At 45.9% G+C, this 14857-nt stretch overlaps 1 protein-coding gene and 1 long non-coding RNA gene across 4 annotated transcripts; both read left to right on the top strand.

Moving 5' to 3' along the window:
- Positions 1-439: 439 nt before the first annotated feature.
- On the top strand, positions 440-6599 carry dhdds (dehydrodolichyl diphosphate synthase). 2 transcript variants are annotated; one of them, XM_058084576.2, is made up of 9 exons: positions 440-578; positions 939-1019; positions 3553-3669; positions 3738-3880; positions 4137-4253; positions 4324-4425; positions 4493-4607; positions 5574-5681; positions 5784-6599. In XM_058084576.2, the coding sequence occupies exons 1-9, from the start codon at positions 528-530 to the stop codon at positions 6048-6050; spliced, it is 1101 nt and encodes a 366-aa protein (XP_057940559.1). In that variant the 5' UTR covers positions 440-527; the 3' UTR covers positions 6051-6599. The 2 variants fall into 2 exon arrangements, with proteins under 2 accessions (XP_057940559.1, XP_057940560.1); XM_058084577.2 differs by having other exon boundaries at positions 566-685.
- A 285-nt stretch (positions 6600-6884) lies between these two features.
- On the top strand, positions 6885-10093 carry LOC144901982 (uncharacterized). Of its 2 annotated transcripts, XR_013630178.1 has the most exons (6): positions 6885-7053; positions 7849-7866; positions 7959-7985; positions 9243-9290; positions 9367-9423; positions 9486-10093. It is a non-coding gene; the product is annotated as an uncharacterized LOC144901982 (long non-coding RNA). The 2 variants fall into 2 exon arrangements; XR_013630177.1 differs by lacking the exons at positions 6885-7053; positions 7849-7866 and having other exon boundaries at positions 7880-7985.
- Positions 10094-14857: the final 4764 nt, after the last annotated feature.

The following is a 14857-nucleotide window of genomic DNA, read 5'->3' as shown; positions in this document are numbered from 1 at the left end:
AATATATATTTTGGGTATATTGCTTGTTGCGTACAGTTATTAATCCGCAAAGCTTTATCTGTTTGTTTTTTTTAATTAATTTCTAAAATTCTGGGAATTTTAACGAATCTGCCGTACAAAAACACACGAACTGTTGACGGTGATTACTTAATGTTACCAGTACCAGTCAGTCAAACACGGCAACAGAAAAGACAACCGATTGAGGAGATCGTCTATCTTGTGCAGTTGTTACTCTCATTTAACGCCATTCGCTTGCTTACTTTGCGCTTATTTATTGTATTTATTCAATTTTAACTAATATTTTGTTTTGTTTGCCTCGGGTTGTTGATTTTGTTTTAGATCCGCACACCTCTGTTGTAAAGTCAATGTATTTGGAAAAGTTGTCAATGAGTAACGTTTTTATTTTAGTTCCATGTATCTAATAAACACTTATTGCGTTTTGTGATCTTTACAATGACATCACTTCCGCTTGGTCGAACCAGCTCTCGTCCACATGCTTGTCAAATCGTCCTCCACGTGACCGGAAGATGGCCCCGTCAACCTACTCCAATGCGGAAGAAGTCGTCATCGTAAAAGCGGTGAGTTGGAGGGTTCGTCTAATGTGGAGAAAAGCCTGTGGTTTTGTGGATACAATGGCGTCCTGCCCGCTGTTTTAAATGAACGTAGATGTGTGCGATGAGACAAGGTATTTTTACAGTGTCTTGTTTGCGTGTTTGGAGTTAAATTTTACCGCGAAAACATTTCAAGTCTGGATTGGGTGCATCACGAAGCAGCAGAATGACGGCTAACGGAGGCTAGACTAGACTAGACTAGACTAGGCTAGGCTAGACTCGACTAGACTAGGGCTTTATGCGGGATAAATGGCGACGAAAAAGACACTAACAATGTGTTGCCTGTTTGCTGTTAGTTATTTAGCTATTTCCTCGACTGTTTTTCAGACCTCCTGTAGCCTGAAAATGTCGTGGATAAAGGAGGGGGAGTTAAACCTGCTCGAAAGGATTTCAGCCAATGTCCTGAAGGTAATGTAGGAAATAAAAATCACATCTTCTCACTACTCTGCTTATGCACACTGTCTGGGACGCTGCCGCAAAAGTTCGCCATGCCTTTTGGGAAACACCACCCATTTAATAGTAGCATATTTTCATTATGATGATGAAAAGTTTACTGTGTACTTGAATAGAGTATATGCCGCACTGTGTACTTGAATAGAGTATATGCCGCACTGTGTACTTGAATAGAGTATATGCAGCACTGTGTACTTGAATAGAGTATATGCCGCACTGTGTACTTGAATAGAGTATATGCCGCACTGTGTACTTGAATAGAGTATATGCCGCACTGTGTACTTGAATAGAGTATATGCAGCACTGTGTACTTGAATAGAGTATATGCCGCACTGTGTACTTGAATAGAGTATATGCCGCACTGTGTACTTGAATAGAGTACATGCCGCACTGTGTACTTGAATAGAGTACATGCAGCACTGTGTACTTGAATAGAGTACATGCCGCACTGTGTACTTGAATAGAGTACATGCCGCACTGTGTACTTGAATAGAGTACATGCCGCACTGTGTACTTGAATAGAGTATATGCCGCACTGTGTACTTGAATAGAGTACATGCCGCACTGTGTACTTGAATAGAGTATATGCAGCACTGTGTACTTGAATAGAGTATATGCCGCACTGTGTACTTGAATAGAGTATATGCCGCACTGTGTACTTGAATAGAGTATATGCCGCACTGTGTACTTGAATAGAGTATATGCAGCACTGTGTACTTGAATAGAGTATATGCCGCACTGTGTACTTGAATAGAGTACATGCCGCACTGTGTACTTGAATAGAGTACATGCCGCACTGTGTACTTGAATAGAGTACATGCAGCACTGTGTACTTGAATAGAGTACATGCCGCACTGTGTACTTGAATAGAGTACATGCCGCACTGTGTACTTGAATAGAGTACATGCCGCACTGTGTACTTGAATAGAGTACATGCCGCACTGTGTACTTGAATAGAGTACATGCCGCACTGTGTACTTGAATAGAGTACATGCCGCACTGTGTACTTGAATAGAGTACATGCCGCACTGTGTACTTGAATAGAGTACATGCCGCACTGTGTACTTGAATAGAGTACATGCCGCACTGTGTACTTGAATAGAGTACATGCCGCACTGTGTACTTGAATAGAGTACATGCCGCACTGTGTACTTGAATAGAGTACATGCCGCACTGTGTACTTGAATAGAGTACATGCCGCACTGTGTACTTGAATAGAGTACATGCCGCACTGTGTACTTGAATAGAGTACATGCCGCACTGTGTACTTGAATAGAGTACATGCCGCACTGTGTACTTGAATAGAGTACATGCCGCACTGTGTACTTGAATAGAGTACATGCCGCACTGTGTACTTGAATAGAGTACATGCCGCACTGTGTACTTGAATAGAGTACATGCCGCACTGTGTACTTGAATAGAGTACATGCCGCACTGTGTACTTGAATAGAGTACATGCCGCACTGTGTACTTGAATAGAGTACATGCCGCACTGTGTACTTGAATAGAGTACATGCCGCACTGTGTACTTGAATAGAGTACATGCCGCACTGTGTACTTGAATAGAGTACATGCCGCACTGTGTACTTGAATAGAGTACATGCCGCACTGTGTACTTGAATAGAGTACATGCCGCACTGTGTACTTGAATAGAGTACATGCCGCACTGTGTACTTGAATAGAGTACATGCCGCACTGTGTACTTGAATAGAGTACATGCCGCACTGTGTACTTGAATAGAGTACATGCCGCACTGTGTACTTGAATAGAGTACATGCCGCACTGTGTACTTGAATAGAGTACATGCCGCACTGTGTACTTGAATAGAGTACATGCCGCACTGTGTACTTGAATAGAGTACATGCCGCACTGTGTACTTGAATAGAGTACATGCCGCACTGTGTACTTGAATAGAGTACATGCCGCACTGTGTACTTGAATAGAGTACATGCCGCACTGTGTACTTGAATAGAGTACATGCCGCACTGTGTACTTGAATAGAGTACATGCCGCACTGTGTACTTGAATAGAGTACATGCCGCACTGTGTACTTGAATAGAGTACATGCCGCACTGTGTACTTGAATAGAGTACATGCCGCACTGTGTACTTGAATAGAGTACATGCCGCACTGTGTACTTGAATAGAGTACATGCCGCACTGTGTACTTGAATAGAGTACATGCCGCACTGTGTACTTGAATAGAGTACATGCCGCACTGTGTACTTGAATAGAGTACATGCCGCACTGTGTACTTGAATAGAGTACATGCCGCACTGTGTACTTGAATAGAGTACATGCCGCACTGTGTACTTGAATAGAGTACATGCCGCACTGTGTACTTGAATAGAGTACATGCCGCACTGTGTACTTGAATAGAGTACATGCAGCACTGTGTACTTGAATAGAGTATATGCCGCACTGTGCTTTAGTCACTGTCCTTCTAAGAACATGGATTTGAAAAGTCACCTCCATTCCTTGGCTCCTAGGCGGGGCCCATGCCCAAACACGTGGCTTTCATCATGGACGGCAACCGTCGCTTTGCTCGCAAGAAGAAGATGGAACGGCAGGAAGGACATACGCAGGGCTTCAACAAGCTAGCAGAGGTGAGGGACGTTCCTTCCTTGATGTGCCGGCTAATTCATGTGGAACCAATCGTCCTTTGGCTTTGTAGACCCTCCGCTGGTGCAAGCATCTCAACATCCGGGAGGTGACCGTCTACGCCTTCAGCATTGAGAACTTTAAGCGCTCTAAAGATGAAGTGGACGGGCTGATGGAGCTGGCCAGGCAGAAATTTGAGAGACTCCTGGATGAACGGTAAAACGTGAAGTTCATATGACGATGTATACCAGGCTAACATGCCATGGCATTGTAAAATGGAATATGTGTGGTAAAGGGCGGTAGCTAGGGTCGGGGGGCGGCCCTGGTGGTGCAGCTGAGCGTGTTGAGTGACTGCTTCATGGGGCCGTGAAGGTGTTGCCGCAAACTGGAAGTTGTTTGTGTTAAAAGGCGAGTCGCCCTCCCCGTTTTCCTCGGCGGTCTTCATAAGCATGCGTGCGGTGTGCGTCTGCAGGGAGAACCTGGAGAAGCACGGCGTTTGCATCCGGGTGCTGGGGGACTTGAACCTGCTGCCTCTGGACCTCCAGCAGATCATCGCCAAAGCCGTGCTGACAACCAGAGCCCACAATAAGTACGCCGACTCTCCTCCACGTCCGCTCCGTCTGGGCCGGGCCTTTTCCAAGTCATGCTGTTCCTTGCAGGTGTTTCCTGAACGTGTGCTTTGCCTACACGTCGCGATACGAAATCACCAACGCGGTTCGAGAAATGGCGTGGGGGGTGGAGCAAGGACTGATTAAAGCCAGGTAAAGCACGCAGCTTTCCCGTTGGGTGTGGCGGAAGCTCATTTCGGTGTGTTTGTGTGCCACTCAGTGACATCTCGGAGGCGCTGCTGAGCGAGTGTCTGTACAGCAATAATTCACCCAATCCCGACCTTCTCATACGAACCTCGGGCGAGGTGCGCCTCAGCGACTTCCTCCTCTGGCAGGTGAGGGAGACTATAACCTGTGCACGTTAAGCATCAAAATGAATAATTGTAGTCAGTTGTAGGCTCGTACACTGGTCACCAGGTGGCAGTAATGTTCCCGTAATATTGGGGCGAGACACAAGGAGGCTTTTGTTGCAGCTTTGAACGAACGCCCAGCAATGTAGGGCACAATATGTTCATACACATTCATACTAAGTCTTATTTTCTCCTTATGTCTCCTATTTGGGGTAATGGGAGTGTAAAGCTGACTATAGGGCTGTTATTTCATCTCTAGAGGGCTCTAATCACGTCAAAAGCGTACTTAAAAGGGTCATAAACAAGTTTTCTATGCTCTCACGACCACCATATTTTATTTATGAATAATTCGCTGATCTGGAACCAATCACCCGCCATGAACCATGGATTAACAACGTGGAAAAGAAAAATCAGGAAATGATCTTTTGAAGTAGAATCAAGTTGAAATATTAAGTCGGAATATTATGACAAAGAAAATATGAGGAATAGAGTCATAATTAGGTTGGGGGAAAAGTTACGTTACAGCATTAAAGTCAAAATATTCCGGGGATGAAGTCATAATATTCCAAAAAGAAAGTGGAAAGATTTAAGAAAACAACGCTGATACGTTTACCGGAATAAATAAGAAATATCCGTTATCATTTTAGTGTCACTCATTTTAAATATCAAAGACAAATATTTGACCTTTTTTTCCCAAATAAAGTCATTTTGGGAAAATGGGAGTGGGGCTAAAGTTCTAAAATGATGGGAATAAAGTGGAAATATTTAGTTTCCTCACTTGATTTGTTGCCTTAGGATGCAGCAAAGGTACGTTTGGGCAGACATGATGATGACATAAATAACTAAGAAGATATGACGTTCATCTAGCAACTTCCATGCTTTTCTTCATGAGGTGCGTGAAGGCGTAGACGTACGTACGTTTCTCACATGGCTGTCTTGGCCCCCCCCCAGACGTCCCACTCGTGTTTAGTGTTCCAGTCAGTGCTGTGGCCCGACTACTCCTTCTGGAACCTGTGTGAAGCCATCCTGCAGTACCAGGTCAACCACAAGTCCATCCAGGTGAGGCTTCTCTTGACATTCTACGAGAGGAGAACAGCAGAGCGTTCAAATGGGGGCGCATCACAACCTCAGGACGTTGACTTCCCCCGCCTGCCGTTCCAGAGCGCACGGGACCTCCATCGAGAGCACCAGGCCTGCCAGCAGCTGGAGTCGGACCGCGCCTGCGTCGCCGAGCACCTGCCGCATCACGGCAACGGGAAGCCCGCCGACGCCCAGCGGAGACAGGAGGCGCTGCTGCGCTACACCGCCTGCCGCCAAGAGCGAGTGCAGGACTTCATCGAGGCGCTGAAGCAGAAGAGAGACGCTTTCTTTACCGACTTGTGCGGCGCCGCCACTCAGAAGGTGGAAGGCGGAGCCCAAACTTCCTGAAACGGACTTCTGATGATGACGATTGACTGGGGACCAGTTCCATCTATGTTTGGCCAGGAAGGGGGAAGGTTCACCCCTATGGGGTGGAGAGGGACTGGAGAGGGACTGGAGAGGGACTGGAGAGGGACTGGAGAGGGACTGGAGAGGGACTGGAGAGGGACTGGAGAGGGACTGGAGAGGGACTGGAGAGGGACTGGAGAGGGACTGGAGAGTCTATACTGGGAATGAAATGCATGCAGTCATGGACGCTTGCCAGCGCTCTTCATCTCTGAAGGAAATCAGTCAAGCCGACCATGTCGGCAGCAGCACCGCCTCCGTGAACAAAATAAAGTCAAAGGAAATTGTTTGTGACTCGCTCTCTTCCTGTTTGGGTCGGCCCAACACTTCATCCATCCATTGCTGGAGCCTATCCCGGCTGACTTGGGGCGAGAGGCGGGGTACACCTGCAGCAACGGGCAGGTTTGAAGGATCTCACAATAGGCACAATAATAACAATCACAACACGGTTACAGTTGTGGTCTACTCCAAATAAAACAACTCTGAATCGCTGATGTCATTTCCTGTCCACGTGTCCATTTATTTCAACACACGAGAGTCCTATTTATGTCCTAAACGGCCTATTTTCCCTGATTGTGTCTGCTATGCCCCCCCCCCCCCCCCCCCCCCCCCCCCCCCCGGTGTTGGCGTGTTTAGCGCGCCCCCCAGCGACCTCGTTGCTACTTTGCACAGAGAGACCCATCACTGGTCGTTAAGTGAAATGGGTGGGGGCTGTAGACACGTGACAGAGTGCTGTCCAATGAGGTGCGTCGTCATGACAAACTGGTTGAAACTGGTTCTGCGCTTATATTTGATGGTATAAAATCGAGAATCGTCGCTGGGAGATACACATGCGCCATTTTAAGCAGCTCCCCTCCCGCGCAGCACCGTGAGCCCTTTCGGAGAAGGAAAACGACACACTTGTAACGGTCACATTTTGCCATTTTACACCATGGCTAAAGCGAAGGTAAGGCTTCGGGTTTGCGGTTCTATCTGTGTTCTAAACTGCATAGTCGGTGATGTTTGGAAATGAGCGGGCTTCGTCGATGGAACGTCGTCGCCATGACAGCTAGCAGCAAGTGGGGCGCCCACTGCAGCCAAATCCCACTTTTGCCCCGATATAAAGATGCTTTTACCCACTTCGGGTAGCCGTGTTATTTTGGTCTCCCACCACGTCAAATTAAAGCGACTATGATAGTTTTTTTAATTAAATTGCTTTTACACGTTAACTGTCAATAAAAAAAAATGTTAATTTAAGCGCGAGACGACAGTTGGAAGTGAGGGGGGGTATTAATGTTTTCCAATGCAGGTAGAACATGAAGATGGTGACAAGACTCGACCCGAGTGTGTGTGGCATGTTGTGTTCGGCGTGAGAGTGACGTGTTTCCATGTGGGGGGTGGGGGGGGGGTTGTTTACGTCGAGGCTGCGGGGCAGGCGGCCACCAGTGGGCGGGTAGACGTCGACCTCCCCGGTACCGGAGGTGGGAAGAAGCGGCTTCGAACCTCCGGGTGCGCCACCGAGGTGCTGTTAGAAAGCGGCAGGCGGTGCTTTGGTCGGTTTCCGCGCGCCTGGATGCAAAACAAAGGAAACTGTCATGGCGCCAACGCGTCGTCAAGGCAACAGCTCCCCCTCCCAATTTGAATTCAAATAAAGGCGCCAAGTTCACTTCAGGCCCAGCACTTGAGATTTTGCTCACGTTTGGTGCCTTTTGGTGTAGTAATTTGTGTTTAACCTTTTTCCTGTCTTCTTTTCTCCTTCCAGTCATCTGCCACCACCGAGGTTTGTACAGTTGGATTATTTGGTGGTGATGCGGGGGACGCTCCCGGTGCTAGCCATCCTCTTTGACACCTTTCTCTTCTTTCTGTCCACAGAGACGGATTTCCCCGCGTCTTGCAGCGGTAATGACGCATTTGGATTAGCTCCATTTATTTTAGTTCAGATCTTTAAAACTTCCTTGACTGTTGGTATTCCACTTGCTCCTCGACTTTGCTTGACGAGGAGCTTTGAACTCGATCTCTTTTTCACCGTAGAATGTGGCGTTCTATGGCTGCATACGCGCGCCTTGTTTTCTACCTGTTTGCGTTGTTTACTAATCAGCAGTAGAACGTGGCTACGTTTCAGCTTTTTGTGGAAAGATGCATTCAAGCGTAACTTTAACTTTAGATTGTTGCTTTGTGACAGCACAAATATCTAAACAACTACAGCAACACAAAAGGCTTGTTCTACGTCCTACTATCTTGGCCTGCTGCATATTCTATGAATATCATTTCACAAAATAACCACAGCATGCATGGAAAAATCAGACGTTATTCTGCAAGAATAACATCCAAATATTACCAGGAAAACATGGTAATCTAACCAGACAGTCATAATATGACAGGAATATAGTCGTAATATAAATGTGGGGAAAGATGAAGTTGATAGTAAACATGCTTTTGTTGGAATAAATATAAATACGTTGTTATATAAATACGTCCATCTGAAGAGCTGATATCTGGCAACATCCATGCTTTTCTTACGTGAAGTACTGCACTGCACTGTACTGCACTGCACTGTACTGCACTGCACTGTACTGTACTGTACTGTACTGGCACAGCATTCAGCTCTTGTCAGCTATTTCCCTTATCATTGTATCCGTCCAAAGAAAGTACCTTTCCTTGTGCCAGGGATTCCCATTCCATTCCATCCATCTACTGAACAAACATCTCCGTATACTCTGGGACATGTCGACATTATACACTGTATACAGTAGTACTATATATGTACATTATAGACTATGTGCAGAGTAGAAATACTCCCAAGCAGGACCAAGGAAGTGAGGCTGGAGTCAGGATGGCGGGGGCGCCTGCCAGGAGCGTCCAAAGTGTGGCACGCAAGCTTCTTTTGGTACTGGCCCCAGGCACGTTAGCATTCAATAGCATTTAGGTAGAAAGACCGAAGAACGTACCATGAGATCATACAGTCCAAGCCTTCAAGGCAGGATGTTGGGGGAAAGCTAGAAAGCCAGCAGTGGAAATATGATGGAACACAACTAGAAGAAGAAAGATTACATAGAAAAAAGAAGAGCAGAGGTTTGAGGAGCAACCGTGGCGTTTGACGGTGCCGATGTTGTGTTGATGTTCCTTTCATGCTGAATGGCTGTCCTTGTCCTGCAGAAACCCAAAGCACCCGCCGTGGTGGCCACCAAGAAGGCGGCGGCCAAGGTGAGCCAGACGGGGGCCAGGAAGCGGGGTTAAGACGCTCCTATGGGTGACTAACGCTGGACTTGTTGTGTTGCAGAAGACGCCCAAAGAGAAGAAGAGCAAGGCAGCAGAGAACGGCAAGACCAAGGCCGAGGTTTGTGTTCCCGCCACACACTAGAAAAGAACACGCCCCAAACGCTTGTCTGTCTTTCCCAGGAACCGAAGGCCGAAGCCGCCGAGTCCAAATGAGCCCACTTGCGCCGTGCTCCCCCCGCCCCCCAACCCTCCCCCGTGTACTTGGTGATTGTACAGTTTGAAAGAAGTATTTTTTACCAAGTTTTATATTACAAATGTCATTTATAGGTTTGTCTGGCACTTGATGTAACTAATGGTGTGTTCTCACATCCGCATCTCTCTCCACACCGCCGTCCTTGACTTGTAGTCCGCCCCCGTGCCCCCGTGCCCCCGTCCCTTTGTATTTCCCATCTTCAATGCTTCTTTCTTTTTTTTTCAACTGCTGAATATTAGATCTTTTGCCATATGTTGGATTTTTAAGTCCATTTTGTAACATTACAAGGCAGCTAAAGCATTCTTTCAAGGAAGGAAAATCACGTTCTCTGTTTTTATGAGGTATGAAACGGTCTTTGGAACGAAGGTCTTGGTCCGCTTTTTATTTCATGCCAGGCAGAAGGGCAAAAATCTGACAGAAATCCCCAAAAAGCATGTATTTTGTGAACTCAATCATCCTAATAAGCTAATATGGTCATATTTCTGACTCCAGTGGTTCATCTAAATGTAACTGAATAAAGATTTTTTCAAAGTCACCTTCTCTTTCTGGAAACCGTTAGTGCTGTTCCACCGTGTGGCCACCAGAGGTCACTGTTGCATATGGTGATCCTGAGATTAACTCGTTTTATCCGCTGGGGGTGCTCTCCAGATATTCATAGCTGGAGCCTCAATAAAGTATCTAGCTAACCAACCTAGCTATCCTGGTGTTAGCTTGTCAGGTAGGTAGGTAGATGAATAAAGTATCTAGCTAACCAACCTAGCTATCCTGGTGTTAGCTTGTCAGGTAGGTAGATGAATAAAGTATCTAGCTAACCAACCTAGCTATCCTGGTGTTAGCTTGTCAGGTAGGTAGGTAGATGAATAAAGTATCTAGCTAACCAACCTAGCTATCCTGGTGTTAGCTTGTCAGGTAGGTAGATGAATAAAGTATCGAGCTAACCAACCTAGCTATCCTGGTGTTAGCTTGTCAGGTAGGTAGGTAGATGAATAAAGTATCTAGCTAACCAACCTAGCTATCCTGGTGTTAGCTTGTCAGGTAGGTAGGTAGATGAATAAAGTATCGAGCTAACCAACCTAGCTATCCTGGTGTTAGCTTGTCAGGTAGGTAGATGAATAAAGTATCTAGCTAACCAACCTAGCTATCCTGGTGTTAGCTTGTCAGGTAGGTAGATGAATAAAGTATCTAGCTAACCAACCTAGCTATCCTGGTGTTAGCTTGTCAGGTAGGTAGGTACATGAATAAAGTATCGAGCTAACCAACCTAGCTATCCTGGTGTTAGCTTGTCAGGTAGGTAGGTAGATGAATAAAGTATCTAGCTAACCAACCTAGCTATCCTGGTGTTAGCTTGTCAGGTAGGTAGGTAGATGAATAAAGTATCTAGCTAACCAACCTAGCTATCCTGGTGTTAGCTTGTCAGGTAGGTAGGTGAATAAAGTATCTAGCTAACCAACCTAGCTATCCTGGTGTTAGCTTGTCAGGTAGGTAGGTAGATGAATAAAGTATCTAGCTAACCAACCTAGCTATCCTGGTGTTAGCTTGTCAGGTAGGTAGGTAGATGAATAAAGTATCTAGCTAACCAACCTAGCTATCCTGGTGTTAGCTTGTCAGGTAGGTAGATGAATAAAGTATCTAGCTAACCAACCTAGCTATCCTGGTGTTAGCTTGTCAGGTAGGTAGATGAATAAAGTATCTAGCTAACCAACCTAGCTAACCTGGTGTTAGCTTGTCAGGTAGGTAGGTGAATAAAGTATCTAGCTAACCAACCTAGCTATCCTGGTGTTAGCTTGTCAGGTAGGTAGATGAATAAAGTATCTAGCTAACCAACCTAGCTATCCTGGTGTTAGCTTGTCAGGTAGGTAGATGAATAAAGTATCGAGCTAACCAACCTAGCTATCCTGGTGTTAGCTTGTCAGGTAGGTAGATGAATAAAGTATCTAGCTAACCAACCTAGCTATCCTGGTGTTAGCTTGTCAGGTAGGTAGATGAATAAAGTATCTAGCTAACCAACCTAGCTATCCTGGTGTTAGCTTGTCAGGTAGGTAGATGAATAAAGTATCGAGCTAACCAACCTAGCTATCCTGGTGTTAGCTTGTCAGGTAGGTAGATGAATAAAGTATCGAGCTAACCAACCTAGCTATCCTGGTGTTAGCTTGTCAGGTAGGTAGATGAATAAAGTATCGAGCTAACCAACGTGTTAACTCGTCAGTGTTCTTCAGCTCCCAACCGTAGTAAGGGCGAGAGAAGGAAAATGTTACTTGTTACTTCCAACCAACTTTATTTTAACATTCCATCCCTGAGGCATTTCACACAGGACGAACATCCTGGTTCAAAGGTCATGCAAGGCCACCCTACATAGCTGTCCAAGACAAGTGCCTGTAACACTCGGACCGAGCAACAAAACAATAATACCCCAACGTGTCATTCCAAATACATAGTGAGGAAAATCAGAAATGACTTTGTAAAAACAGCCACATTTTACTGAATATGTGCCTATGACAGGATTGTGTTCTTACCGTTTAATGGGACTTCCGTGTAAGACGAATGCCATGCATGCAAATGATTGGGTCCAAGAAACGTAATCCCCCGCACGAGAGGGTGCTCTCACTCCAGATAAATAACAGTGGCTCATATAGGACACGTGATGTTATGTAGATATTAGTTTTATCCACTAGAGGGTGCTCACACTCCAGATAATAATGGTGGCTCAAATAGGACACGTTATGTTATGTAAACATTAACATGCTGTGCCACGTTTTAATTCGAAACTCTATAAATGTGTTTTATAATTGTAGATTCATAGAAATATCCGTTGAGACAATGTTTTCATGCTTTCAAAATGGCGTTAAATGAATTACACAACCAATTAATAGTCCCTTTCTTTTCGATTGTCAGCTGCTTGGTCAGGACCCACAAGTTTGTTAGACACAGGTTAAAAGTAGATTTTTAGGATATTTCTATTTCATTCATAACAGTCAAGCGTTGTGGGAATGTAGGTCAGATGAGGCGTGTTCATTTCTAAAATGACTCGTTGAGATTGGTGTTGTGTTTGCTAGCTTGAGTGGGCGTACAGTAGTGGAGGTACATGAGTAGAGGTACTGTACTTACTTTAATTAATGAACATGTCCGGGTCTTAATGATGTGTTGACGCCTTTCCTTACTACTCAGTACTAACTACGCACACCTGCTAGCTAAATAAATTCAAGGACAAGTTCGGGCGAGGCGACAGGACTTTACCCACAAGCGTTGTGTGAGTATCCGAGTACTGAGTGATGCAGGCTTCACAAGTCTTTCGAGTGAATCTGGTACCCGATTCACTTAAGTGAGTGACTCAAAAGAACTGGAGTCAGTAAACGGAAAGGCTTTTCACTTTAACACCGCTAGGTGTCACTACAAGCCTTTTATGGGGCGGGAGAGAGCGGGACAAGGGGAGCAAAGTGGACGAGTCCATGTGCGGGGGTGTTGTCATGTTCCACCGACATACATGAAGGCTGCATGCCCGTGCGTGTGGCGCACCCCCCCCCCAACATACATACGCGTCCATTCCACACGAACTTAAAGAAGACTCGGTGTACCTACTCATGTCCTCCACTAGCCGGCCGAAGACCTCGCAGTCACCCCCACCCCCAAGAGCCCCCACAGGTAAGCCCGCCGCTGTTCCATCTCACCTGTTTACTATCGACTCGTGAAAGTGATTGATGGCCGGAAACATGGCGGCATCTTGTCTCCACACCAAGTTCCTCAACTTGGGACGAAACTTCCAAGTTTGTCTCCTGCGAGATGTTTGGAGGACCACCATGGGAAAGTCCACCATATCCTTCTCACGTCAATCCCAGCGAGAACCATTTGGACATTTTCACTCAAATATTGGACTCGAGTGAAAGTTGACATACGTTTACTGGCGTTCGAGTAAAAGTACAGCTGTACTAGTACTAAGTACAACTTCAGTTTACTTTCAAATGTACCATTCCTTTTGTAGCCGCGCTGCCTTGTGTACCTGTCAAAGATCCTGTATTTGACAGGATCACTCGACAGCAAAAACACCCGTCAGGGAGGGGGGGGGGGGGCAAACAGCCACAGTGAGAAGGCGGGACTAAGAATGAAGGGATGTGATTGGTTGTGTGGAGTTGTGGACACTGTGTACCCAGGCAATATGACCATACCCTTACTCTAGTACTCTAGTACACTGCAGTATTACCATGTACGTTATTACAGCACAGTAAAGCCATGTAGTGCAGTATTGGCAGCAGTAGAGTGCAGTAGCGAAGGTGTTGTTGGCTCAAGTAGCAGTCATGTCGTCATGTACCCGTGTAGTATGCAGGTGTGTACTTTCAGGTAAGAAAGGAATAGCAGGAATATTTCCCAGATGACTGTGCAGGAACCACACCTTTCATTCCACATAAAAACATCAGTACCATGAGTACCTCTCCACAAGGCTGCATAGTAGAGTAGTACACGATAACACGGGAAGTCTTCTTCAGGTGCTTTTCCTATTTTTTGCCAAGGAAACGCCAACTTTGGAACGACTGTGTGTGTGTGTGTGTGTGTGTGTGTATATATACGTATATATATATAAAGTACCACCACATTCAGCAGGGATTGTTTTTTCATCCGGGAATAGACGGATGACTTGGACCCGCTGGTCCTCATCCCAACCTGCCGGCGGAGCGCCACGTCAAGGTAATCCCTCCGGGTGGCGCTGCAGGGCTGGGCTTCCATAGCATGCTGTCAATCATTGGGCTTCTGCAAAGTAGGATTCCTTGATGAGAAATGAAATATTTGACGGTTATGGCATAGAAAAACCTCCCTAGACCTTCTAAACACGCTTGTGAACATGATTAGAGCCCTCTAGACATGAAATAACAGCCCCACAGTCGCCTTTACACTCTATCAGCCAATACTGTAGACATCATCGGAGGAAATATGATATAACATATTAGGCATTGAAAACCTGATATGGTTTTTGACATTAGAGCCCTCTAGACATGAAATAATAACCCTAGAGTTTGGGGAAAATAACTGGAAATCAAAGGAGCCAACTTCTTTTTAAATAGGAAGCCTGATTTAGAGTGATTATTGATGGTTGATTATTTAGCCTAAAATGTGTTTTTTTGGGGGGGGGGGCTTGGTCAGACCTCAGTGGAAGAAATACTGATGATCTGTTCCAGGGTGAAGACGCGGCCCTGTGTGTAGTAAGAAATAGTAAATGTAGGAGAAGAAGGAAGTACACCAACGGCGTTGGGGTGAAACCCTGCTGATTCCTAAAGGAAGCTGCTTTATTTTGAAAGGCTGGAGGGTCTTT

Source organism: Doryrhamphus excisus, linkage group LG17, assembly GCF_037039965.1.
Source record: "Doryrhamphus excisus strain RoL-2023G ecotype Guam linkage group LG17, RoL_Dexc_Guam_v1.1, whole genome shotgun sequence".
NCBI lineage: Eukaryota > Metazoa > Chordata > Actinopteri > Syngnathiformes > Syngnathidae > Doryrhamphus > Doryrhamphus excisus.
The sequence above is the reverse complement of the archived record's forward strand: the minus strand, read 5'-3'. Positions and strand labels throughout refer to the sequence as shown.